The 14,499-nt window shown below is 50.2% G+C and overlaps 1 protein-coding gene across 1 annotated transcript; it reads right to left on the reverse strand.

Annotated features, from left to right (window-relative positions):
- Positions 1-5,498: 5,498 nt before the first annotated feature.
- Ms4a10 (membrane spanning 4-domains A10) lies at positions 5,499-12,687 on the reverse strand. The gene is made up of 8 exons (XM_021186962.1): positions 12,514-12,687; positions 12,042-12,161; positions 10,999-11,055; positions 8,506-8,637; positions 7,438-7,548; positions 6,849-6,906; positions 6,334-6,352; positions 5,499-5,589 (listed from the first exon to the last, which is right to left on the reverse strand). The coding sequence occupies exons 1-8, from the start codon at positions 12,685-12,687 to the stop codon at positions 5,499-5,501; spliced, it is 762 nt and encodes a 253-aa protein (XP_021042621.1).
- Positions 12,688-14,499: the final 1,812 nt, after the last annotated feature.

The following is a 14,499-nucleotide window of genomic DNA, read 5'->3' on the forward strand; positions in this document are numbered from 1 at the left end:
GGTCCTGAGTTCAAATCTCAGCAACCGCATGGTGGCTCACAACCACCCATAATGAGATCTGAGGCCGTCTTCTGGTGCATCTGAAGTCAGCTACAGTGTACTTACATATAATAAATAAATAAATCTTTTTTTTAAAAAAAATTTCTCACTATGTGTTGGAACTCACTCTGTAGACCAGGCTGGCCTTAAATTCACAAAGGCCAGCCTGCCCCTGCCTCTATGCCTGTCTTTGTGTGTGTGCACACACATTTGTAATAACTTTTCAGATCACTTTGTCCAGACATTGATGTGTCAGCGGTGGACTGGATCACACCTTAACTGGCTGCTTAGATGCATCTCTGTCCTGGAGATGAACTGGGGGAGGGGGTGTCAATGGATTTTTGTTCTTCCCAATGTGGCCATATTGAATAAATCTCCCTTTGCTACTTCTTAGTTTTTTTTTCTTTCTTTTTTGGTTTTTCGAGACAGGGTTTCTCTGTGTAGCCCTGGCTGTCCTGGAACTCACTCTGTAGACCAGGCTGGCCTCGAACTCAGAAATCTGCCTGCCTTTGCCTCCTGAGTGCTGCGATTAAAGGCATGCGCCACCACTGCCAGCTGCTTTTTACTTCTAATTTGGCTGTTTTAGTGGGCTTTTCAAGTGGCTGGGGGGTTGGCTCAGTTGTTGAAAGCACTTGGTGCTCTTGTAGAGGACCCAGGTTCTGTCCCCAGATCCTGCATGCACAGTTCACACACGTACACACTTACACATCTGATTCTTACATATCTTATTCCCTGGACTCTAGGAATCCAGTCCTGGCAATTTTATGCTTACTCTTTTTGTTGTTGTTGTTTAGACAGGGTCTCACTATATAGCCTTGGCTAGGTTACAACTCCCTATGTAGACCAGGTTGGCCTCAAACTCACAGACATCTGCCTGCCTCTGCTTCCCAAGTGCTGGGATCAGAGGTGTGCATTATCACACCCAGCCTCTTGCGCTCTGCAGAGCTTCCCTGTGGAGCCGCTCACATCTGCTTCAGAAGTGGTCATGGACTGAATGAAGCTCTGCGTCCTGCTTCTGGCACCATGGGTTTCATTGTGTACCCCTCACGGAGTGCCATCTCTATCTGCATCCACAACCCTTTCCCCCCAAACCCTTGAGGACCAAGAGAGGATGCTGACACCCCTGCTCAGCTGCTTCCAACATACATGAACCAGCATGATTGACACAACTCATAAAAGATGCACCCATGAGGCTCAGTGTCCAACTTGCCAGTAGATACGAGGTAGGCTGGCTTCTCCTCAGTGCTTGTATATGGCTTTTAACCATGCAGAGTGCTGAGGCTCCTGCCTTTCCCTGTGAGCCTGCAGACTGTAAGATGGCAGAGTGCCCCTGAGTTCATGCTCAGGCCTGTGACTGAGTGGAACTTCTGATCCTTCCACTCTCTTTCGGTGGCTGTATTTGTTACTTTCTGGTTGCCGGGCTAAAACACTAACCGTGGCAGCTTATAGAAGAAAGGCTTTATGTTGGTGTGTGGTTCCAGAGGGATTAGAGTCCATCATGGCAATGAAGGAAGCGTGGCAGTGGGCACAGCAGTGGGAACGGGAAGCCGAGAGCTCACCAGAGCATGAAGCAGATCTAGAACTAGATGTGGGGGAGACTCTTTATTCTCAAAGCCCAGCCCCAGGGATGCACCTCCACTAGCAAGGCTGCATCTCCCCATAACCTCTCCAAACAGCACCCCTGTCACCATCTGGGGACCAAGCGTTCGGATGCTGAGCCTATGGAGAGCATTTCTCATTCAAACCTCGTGACTATGAGGGATGACAACATCCATCTGCCTGAGTTTTCTCAGCCGTAAACTTTTTTTTTTTTTTTTTAAAGACATGGTTTCTCTGTGTAATAGCCATGGTTGTCCTGAAATTCTCTTTGTAGACCGGGCTGGCCTCAAACTCAGAGATCCACCTGCCTCTGCCTCCCTAGTGCTGGGATTAGAGGCATGCACCCCCAACTGCCCGGCTCAAAAACATTTTTAGGGGGTAAAACGTACTTAGAATGGTTATCAGGCACAGAGTAAGACTCAATGAACGTTAGCTAGTGGCCCGAAATAAAAAGCTTAGCGTGGGGATGTTTGAAGACCCGTCCCCCCACCTCCCCAGCTTGCAAAGGTAATTTTATAGGTTCTGGTCTCACCGCCCACTTCCTCTGCAGCTTAATCTCTGGGCGACTATGACAGGCTTTTGCTACGTGACCTTGGTGTGTCATTTCTTCTTATACATTCCTACCTGGAGGAAGGCAAGTGGTGCACAGGGAGTTGGGAGACTCTCGAGGACCCTCCCCGGGTTATAAAGCAGCGCACAGATGCTGAGCAGAGGAGAGTCTCCTAGGCCGTGGAGGCGAGTTGGAGAGGGAGTGCTAAGGATGCAGCCCGTTAGGGGTTCTGCCACTGATGGTGCTTTTGAGTCACTTCTGCAAGTGACCCCAGTGAACTCAGTGCTTTCACTCGGGATCCTTTGGTCTGTCGTCAGTTCTCTGTTGGGAACACATGATGTTGACGCACAGATTGTCAAGGGAAGTCGTCACAGTTCAGGGCCCCCAGTTATCGAGTCTGGGTTTTCTTGTGCAAGAGGAAGATGTTTGGAACTGTGATTTGATCCGTAACTGGGACAGAGGCTTTCTTAGTTAATCAAGGCAGGCCTGACTGTCTGTGGAAAGGCATAACTAACAGAACCAAGGCTCCCGTACTCCGTAGAAATCTCCTCCCGGAAACCTTTCCTCCTGGAGGGAGGATGGAGGCTTGTAAGACTCTGGGAATCCCTCATGGTTAGCGGCCCCAGCCCTCCAGACTGCCTCCCCTGTAGACTGCCTGCCCAGTGGATGACCTATTCCCGAACTTGTTCTGCCGGGGTCTGTAATCGAGTGTGGCAATTCCTTGTATTAAGTTTCAGTATGTATCCTCAGGGATATTTTTCCTGGCTGAACCCTGATGGGTGACAGAGTTCAATCCTTGGCCGAGGCCTGGGACATTCAGGGCAGTTTGCTTCAGCCTCAATGCCAGACATCATGCTGGTCTAGAAGGAAAGGGTGGGCCAGGAAGAAGTGATTATAGCCAGAGGGAGTGAGAAGTGAGGGACTTCTCAGTTGGACTCAGGTCTTTCGAGGGAAGAACTAGGTCTCTGCAAGAAAGAAATAGGGCTGAGGAGGTGGCTCGGCGCTTGTTAAAGCGCCTGTGGAAACACAGAGCGAGGACTCGAGCCTGGGTCCTGATTCAGTTCAGGTTTCTATCGCTGAGACAAAACAACATGACCAAGAAGCAAGTTGGGGAGGAAAGGATTCACTGGATTTACTCTTTCACATTGTAACCCATCATTACAGGAAGTCAGAACAGGGACTCAAGGCAAGGGCCTGCAGGCAGGAGCTGATGCAGGGGCCATGGAGGGGTGCTGCTTACTGGCTTGCTCCCCACAGCTTGCTCAACCTGCTTTCTTATAGAGCCCAGGACCACCAGCCCAGGGATGGAACCACCCACACTGGGCTGGGCCCTTCACCATCAATCACTAATTAAGAAAGTACAGGCTTACAGACAGTATGATATTATGGAGGCAACTTCTTAATTTAGGTTTCCTTCTCTCAGGCGACTTTAGTTTATGTTAAGTTGACGTAAAACTCGCCAGCAGAACCTCAGAGCCCTGGAACCTATGTAGACCCTGGGTGATCATGGTGGCTCACCTGTCATTCCAGGCTCAGAAGGCAGGGAGACATGGAATGCCCAACACAGGCTAGCCAGCAGGGAGTAGGGACTAGCCATATTGGCGAGCTCTGGATTAGAGTGAGAGGTCCTGCTTCAGTGAACGAGGAGGAAGAAAGATGGAGGATTAATCTCAGACCTCTTCACTGGATCTAGGATGATTTCTGACATCAGTAGTCTCCATATGTGCATGTATATCCCCTCATGCCCTGACACATGCAAACATACACACACACACACACACACACACACACACACACAATCATCACCTCCCCCAACCCACCTGCCACAATTGGTAGAGCCTGGACTGAAGCGGGAACTAGGCACACAGGTGAAAGTATGTCTTGGTAAAGCAAACATACGAAAGACTGTTTTCCTGAAGCAGATACAGGTGAAGGGATGTTTGGTTATAGCAGACATGTGAAAGGACGATGATGAAGGGGTATAAATCTGACCCCACAGACGGTGGGAGACGAGCACTGAGCACTGGACAGACAGTGGGAGACGAGCACTGAGCACTGGACAGACGGTGGGAGACGAGCACTGAGCACTGGTTTGGTTTGCTCCATCTCATCACTGCTCAAGACACGCATGTATTGGTTCACCTTACATAGTGTTGTTGAGCTCAACTTGTGATAAAAACGCCACCATTGAGAGAAACTCACCCAAGAACTGCTCATGAGGTTACTGCAGCAGACTTCGGTGGCCTCACCTAGGTCAGATGGTGAGCCTGGCGGTTTCTTCAGGATTGAACTACAGCTGCCTGGTGTCTGCCTGCCTAGAGGACTGCTCTGCAGCTGCTGAATCATGTTTGGCGTTTGCTAAAGGACTGAATTGCTGAGAAAGAAGATCAATCTTGCCCCCCTCCCCAAAGAACTATTGCTGAACAGGTCGACTTCCCCAGCATCCTAACACCTTTTCTCTTCCACTGCCTCTGCTGGGAGGTGGTCTACAGGAGAGACTGAACCCTTATTAAAAACAAATTGTAAAAAACGTATGCCTACACTGGGCAGTTAGACCTGTAGGCATCCCTTGATGCCTCCATGGGAGAGGCCTCTTGGCTCCTCCCACTCCACTCCTCTCTGTTCCCATCACACTCTCAGAACACCGCCGTTTCTTTTCATAGTGGTTATGCATTTATTTGTGTAAGTCACGCCTGTGTCATCACCAGAGTTCAGCCAATGGGGGGCGGAGGTGGACTTGGCACTGCAGGAACTCAGTCTTTACCTGTGGGACAAGGGAATAACCATTAGGCCTCCATGACCTGCCTCAGTGCTAAAGTACACAGTTTGATGAGACTGGAAAGTAGAATTCCAAGTTCAAGCAAATGTAACTGAGGTCATAGTTCAAATCCACATCTTTCCTACGAACTGAGTCAGGTGAAGAGAGACCGACTTTGCTTGTTTCCCAGCTAGGAAAACCCTCTACCAACTGAACTACACCTTAGGATGCACATGTAATAACCCCTATCTTTAAATAGACTTGTGTCCCTGGACCCAGATACCCAAGCCCTTGTTGTGTGGTAGGCAGGCTGCTGGAAGAACAGGGTTCACTTGAACTAAGAGGGCTGATGTTGCTGGTATTTGAATGTCACACCTCCCTTCCCCCGTGAAATATTCCTTCTGGAGATCCAGGGCCACGCCACAACCACCTGTGCACCCTCAGTGGGGCGGGAATTCAACTCGGGGATACACCAGCACTTACTGGGGATCAGTCTTAGACTGCTTTCTCCAGGTCCTTGGGCCTGTGTGAAGCAGAGCTTGACGGAGGGAGTCAGAGGCCAGCAGCAGTCCAGAGCTGGTGGCCAAGGCTCAGGGTGAGCTCTGCCAGTATCAGAGGAGGAGGGTCCGGGTAGAGGGAGAGCCTGGGTTGTGGCTCAGAGGTGGGGTGTGCTTGTGTGTTAGGGAATCTCATGGTAGCTTAGGGAGGCTGCAGCAGAGCAAGGGTGAGCCGTGAGCAGCAGGTGAGGTCATGGTAGAGGGCCAAGAAGCTGGTGATATTTAGTCTATTCATATCTGTTACTTTGGGGGCTTGCTTTGGTTACAAAAGATTTTATTGCTAAAATTATTATTATTATTATTATTATTATTATTATTATTATTATTATTAAGTGCTATGTGAATAATGTCTGTCCTGTCCTGTTTAGGTTGTAAGAAAAAGGGTCAGGATGTGTGCATGTTCAGCACAGATGCACTTCTTTCAAATACTTTAAAGTTGCTATTGGTTGGATGTGGTTATGGGATTCACGGAGATTGAGAGCTGACTACAGGTTTTAAACTGTATATTGGAAGTTGGAAAGGCATGTGTGTCCTAAGGAGCGCTGCATTAGGGAGGAAGGACCCATTATAATAATATAAGAAACAAATTAACTTAAAGAATGGGAAGGAATCCAGTGTGGCTCACAAATTAGCCAGCCTGGCGAGTGAACTCTGATCACTGAAGGTTGGGAAGCAAGGAAGGCAGGGCCTTTCCTCGGCTTTCTCACCAGCAGGAGTCGGTCTAGAATTCCCAGGCTAGAATTTCATCTTGAACTCTATTTCTCATCTCAGGTTTCTGAGCTTTTGGGAGCCTCCGCGTCGTGGCTGTCACTTCTCCTCCATTTACAGACAGAGATGCTGAGGCCCCAGAGATGGAGACCCTGTGTGGTTTTTGGTTTGATGTTCCTCTGGCTGGTTTGGGGGAAACCCAGTGATTCAGATTCATGACTGACTACCCTGGACATAGCCTATGCCATCCACTCTGGCCATGGGCAGCCACTGTACACCTGCTGTGCACACAGTGGGAGGCTGGGGTGTGCAGGGGTCACCTAAGAGCCACCCTGGAGGTGAGTAAGGAGGACATCCTGGTTCTACTCTGATCCACTAGAGGAGGCACTGAGGTATCTGGGTCTGGGGTGGCACAGGGGAGGGGACCACCACTCTTTCCTTGGTGGACTGTTTTAGAAACATCACTGTCCGTCCCTTTCCCAGGGGGAACTAGCCCCTGTCTAAGCCAGGGAGAAGGGGCCGTGGTGACTTCCTTTCGAAGATCTGCGGAGCCCAGAATGAGAATCCCTTCGCCTCTTACTTGGCTCATGCTGTGTGTTACCTTGAGTTACATCTTTATAGGATGGTGGTGGCCCCAGCGATAGACCATTAAGTTCCACAGGTGTGTCAGGAGTGAAAGGGGTGCCATCCTTGTCCTGCAAAAGAGAAATCACTGTTCTTATTGGTCTAGTACGTGGAACAATCCATTCTTTATGAGGTGTGTCTTGGCAGGGTCACTTTCAGTCTCAAGCTCTACATGAGGCTTGGTGAGGGAACTTCTGGATGTCTTCCCAACACTGATTGAGAAAGATCCACAAGGGTTAGTAGGTGGGGATGGAGTTGCAGTTCTGCTCCAGAGTCCTGTTGACTGCGGGCAAGTAGCTCATCCCAACGTGGGCTGGTCTGCTCTAGCTCTGGGAGATGGTGTGATTTCTCTAAGCCTTGGTTGACTTAACTGTGTAGTGGCAAGTACACACCAGCCTGAAAGAGGCTGAAATAAAGCTGTGTTTATCTGGGTCATCATGGCCCATATACCTACATAATTATAATCAGATTCATGTAGTGCTCCACAGAGGACTCTATCTCGTAAGGCTGAGTGTACCCTTGCCGGCTGTCTGTCCATTCTGAGCTCTCTGCTGCTTAATGTGTCTCCATGCCCTGAGGGTTTGTCTACAGGAAGGCCTCACCTCTGCGTGCAGGCGTTTCATCCTAAAGGCTTTGATGGCTGTGGCCCCTGACAGGAAGATCTCCAGGAAGGTGAAGCAGAACAGGGTCAGCTCTAGCCTTTGGATGTAGGTCTGCAGGAGGAAGGACAGGGCATCAGGAGAAACAGCAGGGCTTCTGCTCCCCTCAGAGGGTAGAGAGGGATTCTGAGGGATTGAGGCAGTTTGCATTATGCCCTATTCCCAATGCTGGGCACATTAGGTGAATGTTTCCTGAAGCATGAGGACCAGAGAGTCTCTCAAGTCCCTGGGAGAACTGGAAATGGCCCTGAGGGTCATCTGGACAACTCTACTCAGCGGATGGAGTTGCCTAGGCCCAGAGCGAAAGTGTGTTTTATAGCAGGGCTGGGGGAAGGATGAGTGGGAACCACTGGGGCAAAGCTACTGACCACTCACCCTCCAGGCTGTGATGGCTGTGAGCCCTGACAGGAGGATCTCCAGGGAGAGATCTACACACACCAGGGAAACCCGTGTGAGGATGCAACTTGGGTCACTTTGGAACCTGACTGAGAGGCACCCGAAAGTGACAGTGTTTCCTCCTGTGGTAGAGGAGCAATGGTGCAGCCTTCACTGTACCCTGAACTTGCTGCATGGCCTCTGGCCACTAATTTATCCATTTTGAACCTCAGTGTTCACTCCCATAAAAGGGGGGCAGCAAAGAGGACTTAGCCTGTTCAGCAAGGCAGTTGGGAGGAGGTGCTTTAGCTGTGGAACCAGGAGTTCTAGGGTGTGGTCTGGCAGTGAACTGGCTGCTCAGCACCAGGCAGGACTTTCCATCTCTCTGGGCCTCAATTTTCCCATGTGTAAAAGGAGGACTGGACATGGTAACTTGAAGCACAGTCCAGTTTCCTACTGTTGACTCATGAGAAGGCCAGCCATGTTGGTTCCGCCATGCCTCCAGAGGGATGTGTATAGATTGGCAGTGCCTGGTTCTGGGACAGGTTTTCTGAGCGCTGAATGCTTCTTCTCAGCCAAAGCTCAAGGCTGTTCCCTCCTTGGACTCAGAGGACCCGTTAGGGGAGGGGAACTCACTGTGGGGTCAGGGTATGGTCTCCAGATTGGCCATGGAAAAGGACCCTCCAGGAAGAGGTCCTTGGCAATGACAAAGAAGCCGGCCAGTGTGCATAACAAGCTGATAACGTTGGCTATCACACAGAGAACCTTCTGCAAGCAGAGATGAAATGTTAGAGCTGTAAGGATGGACCATCCAGACACTGTCCCACCCGGGGATCCATCCCATAATCAGCCACTAAACGCAGACACTATTGCATATGCCAGCAAGATTTTGTTGACAGGACCCTGATATAGTTGTCTCTTGTGAGGCTATGCCAGTGCCTGGCAAACACTGAAGTGGATGCTCACAGTCATCTATTGGATGGAACACAGGACTCCCAATGGAGGAGCTAGAGAAAGTACCCAAGGAGCTGCAGGGGTCTGCAACGCTATAGGTGGAACAACAATATGAACTAACCAGTACCCCTGGAGCTCATGTCTCTAGCTGCATATGTAGCAGAAGGTGGCCTATTCGGCCATCATTGGGAAGAGAGGCCCCTTGGTCTTACAAACTTTATATGCCCCAGTACAGGGGAACACCAGGGCCAAGAAGCAGGAGTGGGAGGGTTGGGGAGCAGGGTGGGGGGAGGGTATAGGGTATTTCGGGATAGCATTTGAAATGTAAATGAAGAAAATATCTTATAAAAAATTGTTAAAAAATAAATAAAAACAGGGATAATAAAACACACACACACACACACACACACACACACACACACACACACACACACAAGAAATGTTAGAGCTGGTGGCCAAAGCTTAGTGATCCAGCTCAAGGCCCTCCTTCCAGACCAGGTCTTGGTTGCTGGGAAGGCCCCCCACCCCCTGCATGCTCATCCTCTGTCGGACACATTGGAAGGACCAAGAGCCCCTGCCAAGTGCAGGAGGCTTATACTAAAGAAGGATACATCACAACACACTCCTCAGTGACCATCCTACATCAGGTTCGCCAGCTCTCAGAGTCTAACATCCAGAGGACCACACAGGGAAGGGCAGGAAGAGCCCGAAAAGGCTCTGCCCCTTCATCCCCCAGGGTCTTCCTTCCTCTCCATCTGTCCCGCTGGGGCCTTGAAACAGGGCCTCCTGTCAGGCAGGTCTCTGCCAGGCATTTCCTGCCTCTGCTGGGTCATGTGCCCATTCTCTATGCCCCTCAAGAAGCTTAAGGACACGGTAGGTCTTAAACTCTAAATAAAACCCTTGGACTGCGGTGAGGAGTCAGTGTGGGATGACTCCTCCAGACCACAGTTGATGGGGATAGAAGTGAACGCTAAGAGAGGGTGTGGGTTGGAGGAGATGAGGGCTACCGAGATGTGGCTTTAGGACTTGGAGAAGGGATGCAGAGCCAGGTGGTCTCAGGCTGATGGCTTAGGGGATTGAATTGCCATGTAACGAGTGAGTTCAAAACGTGCTAGATTTGCTATGAGGAGCAATAGGTAGTTAGGTTTTGTGTGTGGGGGGGCAGGTATCATATTTCTCAGTGGCGCAGGCCATGGGAGTTTGTCCTTGCTCAAGTAAATAACTCCCACTCATGTGTGCATGTAATTAACACTAAAACACAATGGGACACAAACCCCAAAACAAAAGACAAGACAAGAAAGAAGGAGGGGAGCTTGAGTGCTGAGGGAGGAAGAAAGGGTTTGGTGGGAGGGGGAAGGCATAAGAGAGGATAAAGTGGGAGCAGAGATATGATCAAAGTATACAATACCTGTGTATGAAATTGTGAAAGAAGAAAGATCTGCCAGATCGGAAGGAAGCTAGGATGCCTAATCTTCATTGTTTTTTTGTTTTGTTTTGTTTTTTGGTTTTTCGAGACAGGGTCTCTCTGTATAGTCCTGGCTGTCCTGGAACTCACTTTGTAGACCAAGTTGGCCTTGAACTCAGAAATCCACCTGCCTCTGCCTCCTGAGTGCTGGGATTAAAGGCGTGCGCCACCACGCCCGGCTCCTAATCTTCATTGTTAACTTAAGTAGATTTAGAATCACCTAGGAGAAGCACCTCTGAGCATGTCTGTGAGGACCCATCCTAAAAGCAGGTAGCAGCATTCTATTGGTGGGGGAGGGGTTCCCAGATGGAATAATAAAAAGGGGTCAGATGAGCCTTGGTGTTCATTTCTCTGCTCTCTGCTCCACTCAGATTCGAGCAAGCAGCCTCCCGCTCCTGCTGCCAAGTCTTCCTCACTACGGTAGACGGTACCCTCTTAAACCGTAAGCCACTCTCTGCCAGGCACCTTGAAAAAGCAATTAATAAAGAAGCCAAGGTTTGTTCTAGATGGAGGGATGGGTTCCTGAGAGGCCAGGAGCTCCAGGTGGGGCGCCCCTTCTGCCCTGTTAACTCTAGTCAGTTGTCTGCACCCGGAGCCTCTCAGATACCTTCCTCTATCCTGAAGATGCATTCCTGGTCACCCCTGCAAGATGCCCTTGTCCCCTCCCCCCCCTCCAGCTTTGAGAGAAGGATCCCAAGGTGCCAACTCACCAGAGAGGTCTTGGGGAATATCGTTGTTGCCATGGCCGCCATGCCTGCAATGAGAAACTGCAGACCACATTTGGAGGTCAAAGGAGAGAAGTTGAGGTGCCTTGAGACCACAAAGTCCCCTTCAGTCTCTAAGAAACAAAGCCCTGTTGGCGGGTGAGGTACAGAACACCACTTGGATTGAGCAAGCCCACTTCAGCCTCTACCCCTCAATGTGCTTGCCCGTGGAGGACACAAACCACCAGACTTCATGCAGGTCACAGTAACCACCCTCCCTCAACCTTGTTCCTGCACGAGGGAGGACATTGCTTCTGGCTCTGAGGCCTAGGGTGTTTCTGACCTATGTTCTATATGTATGCTGAGTCCTTGCTGTGTGGCCATCCTGGGGAACACGGGGTGATAGGCACCTCATGTGTAGGAAGATCTGTTACTGTAGTAGGAATGCCAAGTCGGGGCAGTGGGAATGGAAGACTGAGGGGAAGCTGGGAATGGGGATGAAGACATTTGCCCAAGAGGACACTATGGAGCTGCGGCTGAGTGTGAAGGCAGTTTTCAGGGCCAGGACAGTGCTCTGGAGTCCTGGAGGAATATGGCTCCTCTGTGGAATGGTGTGTGTGTGTGTGTGTGTGTGTGTGTGTGTGTGTATGTGTGTGCCCCATATTGTCTCTCATTCTGGCTGATGGCCCAGGAAGGACAGGAGTTGTGGATCACAGCTGTGTGTGGCTGCAGAAAGACCCTGATAGCGATGAAAGGTTTTGGCTACAAAAGGCTGGGCACTCAAGAGCCTTGTGAACCTAGCTCATGCTGGTTCTTCTCTCTACCCAACATATGTGGTCAATTAAAGGAGGGTCCACAGGTCCCATGAGTGACAGGCGCTCTCAGGAAGGAGCTATGGGTAGTGTAACTGAGGGAATGAAACATAGAGAGGGAAGATGGAGGCAGGTAGGCTTATTCTTTGTGCCTCTTGGCCGTACTCAGCCTTCAGTGCCAGGACCTTCCAGGGGCCCTGGGTAACCCTGTACCCACTGATTCGGGTTCTTACTCACAGAGATAGTTCCCCAGAGTGGATACCAGCACTTCAACACCACCAAGTGCAGATTCTTGACTGTGGCGATCAGGTAACTACCAACGGCCAGATGTGCAAAAGCAATGGCGATGTGAAAGCCCTGGGTGGGAAGCCGGAAGTAGCTAAGGTGAGGTGGCAAATGGCTAGCCCTACATGACTAGCAGTGCCTGGACCTACTGGTGGGAGTTCCTTTCCTTACTTCTCAGGGAGCTTGGTCATCAAGGAGGGACCCCCTCCCCAGAGCCCACTGGAGGGACAGGCAAGGATGTCAAAACCCCACTTGGGGTATGCATACTGCTCTGTCTCTACATGGCTGGCATCTTGGACCCTGTTCACACTCCACAAAGCCCCCAGCCTCCCTGTTGCATAGATTTCAGTTTTAGGAGAAGTGTAACTGGGAACTGGGGGCTCCCCACTTAACCTCTTCCCTGGGTGTCACCTTCCCTACTCACACCCAACTTCTGTAGAAGGTCACTTCCCTCCAGGGCTTTCTTAAGGTGCCCATCTGGAACCAGATGCTGGGGCTGGGCCATTTTCTGTGCAGGCTGGGAGGGTCCTAGGTTCTGCCATCGAGAGACTTCTCCAGTAAAACTGCTGGGAACCACTGTGGGAGCTTGTACAGCCATTGACCCTGGCAGGGAACCCTGGCTGTAGACCAAGAAGAAGGCCTTGTTAAAGTTGAGCTTGTGTCCAAGGATCGGATGCAACTCCTGCTGTCACCTCTGCCCCGTGGACAGTGATGACCTTGTCCAGTAGCTTTTGACCTTGATTTTTTTTCAGATGGTAAAGCAAGGCTTTCTATCAGGGGCAAGGAAACACACACACATAACAAGCACACACAGAGAAAAAGGCTCTCTGCAGAGCCAAGTGGAGACTCAGACAGTAGAAGCCCATTGACTTTGATTTAAACGGTCTAGAGACTAGCAAGGCTCTCAGCCTCTCTGGGGCTGCAGGGAAATGAAGACCAGATGAGCTTCATGCCCAGCCAGTACAAGAGGGAGCTTCCACTGGCTGCCTGGAAGGTAAGCAGGAACTAGGGGGTCAGGAGGCCTGGCTCATGTGAGCATTTTGTAAACAGTCCCCAACCTGTGGCTTAGAATGAGACAATTGAAGGTAATGGGAATCAAACCATGGCCCTTCGGCGATGCCCATGCCTTCTGGGTTTTAGGGGGTAGGAGAGCAAAGGGAAGGAGATTTCTGCCCAGGGCTTACTCTGAACCCACATGGAGCCAGAGTGTCAGGACTTAACAATGTCCGAAACGCCAACACTCATGCGTCCTTTCTCTGTTCCAAGCATGGATGCAAGCATTTTATACGCATCATCAGTTGGTATCTGCATCCCAGCCCTACAAGGGGAATGATGTTCTTACTCCCATTTTGCAGATGAGGCTCAGAGAAGCTAAATCACACATCTAAGGTTGCACAGCCAATAAATGGGAGCGGAAGCATGGTAAGCTGGCCTGACCCCATCTCCTGTGTTCTTGGCCTGGACTGCTGGGACCCCCTGGTTGATATCTCCACTAACTGGCAGTGATAGCCCTTGGTTTAGTGGGAAGGATGAGAGGGCATTTTCTCCCTTAGGCTTTAGAAGCAGAACCCAGAGAGATGGCTGTGTGGCACTTTTCTGTGAGCTGATCTGGGAGTTTTTTGGCTTTAATGGTGTAGCTTTCCCCAGGCCTTTCTGATGTAACTATGACTTCAAGTGAAACTTCTTGGGGGCAGATCTGGGATGGCCTGTGGTGTTCAGTGGTGGTGGCCATCTGGTCACTGGAGATGGGGAGGTGTCTACACCCAGGTGCTTGCTTCTGTAAGCTGTGGCAGTGGAAATGGTTCAAATATCCAATAAAGAGTTGGACTCAAGAGGACCCTTTCCCGAAGCACATCCCGTGGAACACTGGTCCTAATGGATCTACATTCAAAGGGATCATGGTTAAACAAGTTTAGTAAACCTTACACATTATCTTTTTATATTTTCAAGGCTTTGAGGACTCCTAAGAGGATGTGTTCTGTTCTGATATTAAGGACACTTCCTACACTTAATTTGCTGTAGAACCTTCTTCCTTAGAGTCCAGCCGTACATGCCAGTTGATATTCTGTAGGGTTTGCTTTGGATTTAATGACAAACTTCCAAACCTCTGGTTCCAGGAATTTTTTGGGTATCTGTGTCCCCCCCCTCCCCCCCGTATAGTGGGGCTTGGGATTGGGCTCTGTTCTCAAGGCTTATTTCCAACTTGAAATTGGAATGGAATGATGCTAAGAGGATCTTTGTATATTCTTAAGGGGGAAGGGCCCGAGGGGGCAGACTATAGACACCAGAGGGAAAGGGGTGCGGGTTATAAAGTCCATGGCCATGTTCCACAATCAAGAGTGTAATGGCCGTAGGCCATTGCCAACAGTGACTCTGTCTTGCTGTAGCCAATGGTGACTTTATCTTGCTG

This window comes from Mus pahari, chromosome 1 (genome assembly GCF_900095145.1).
Source record: "Mus pahari chromosome 1, PAHARI_EIJ_v1.1, whole genome shotgun sequence".
Taxonomy (NCBI): Eukaryota; Metazoa; Chordata; class Mammalia; order Rodentia; family Muridae; genus Mus; species Mus pahari.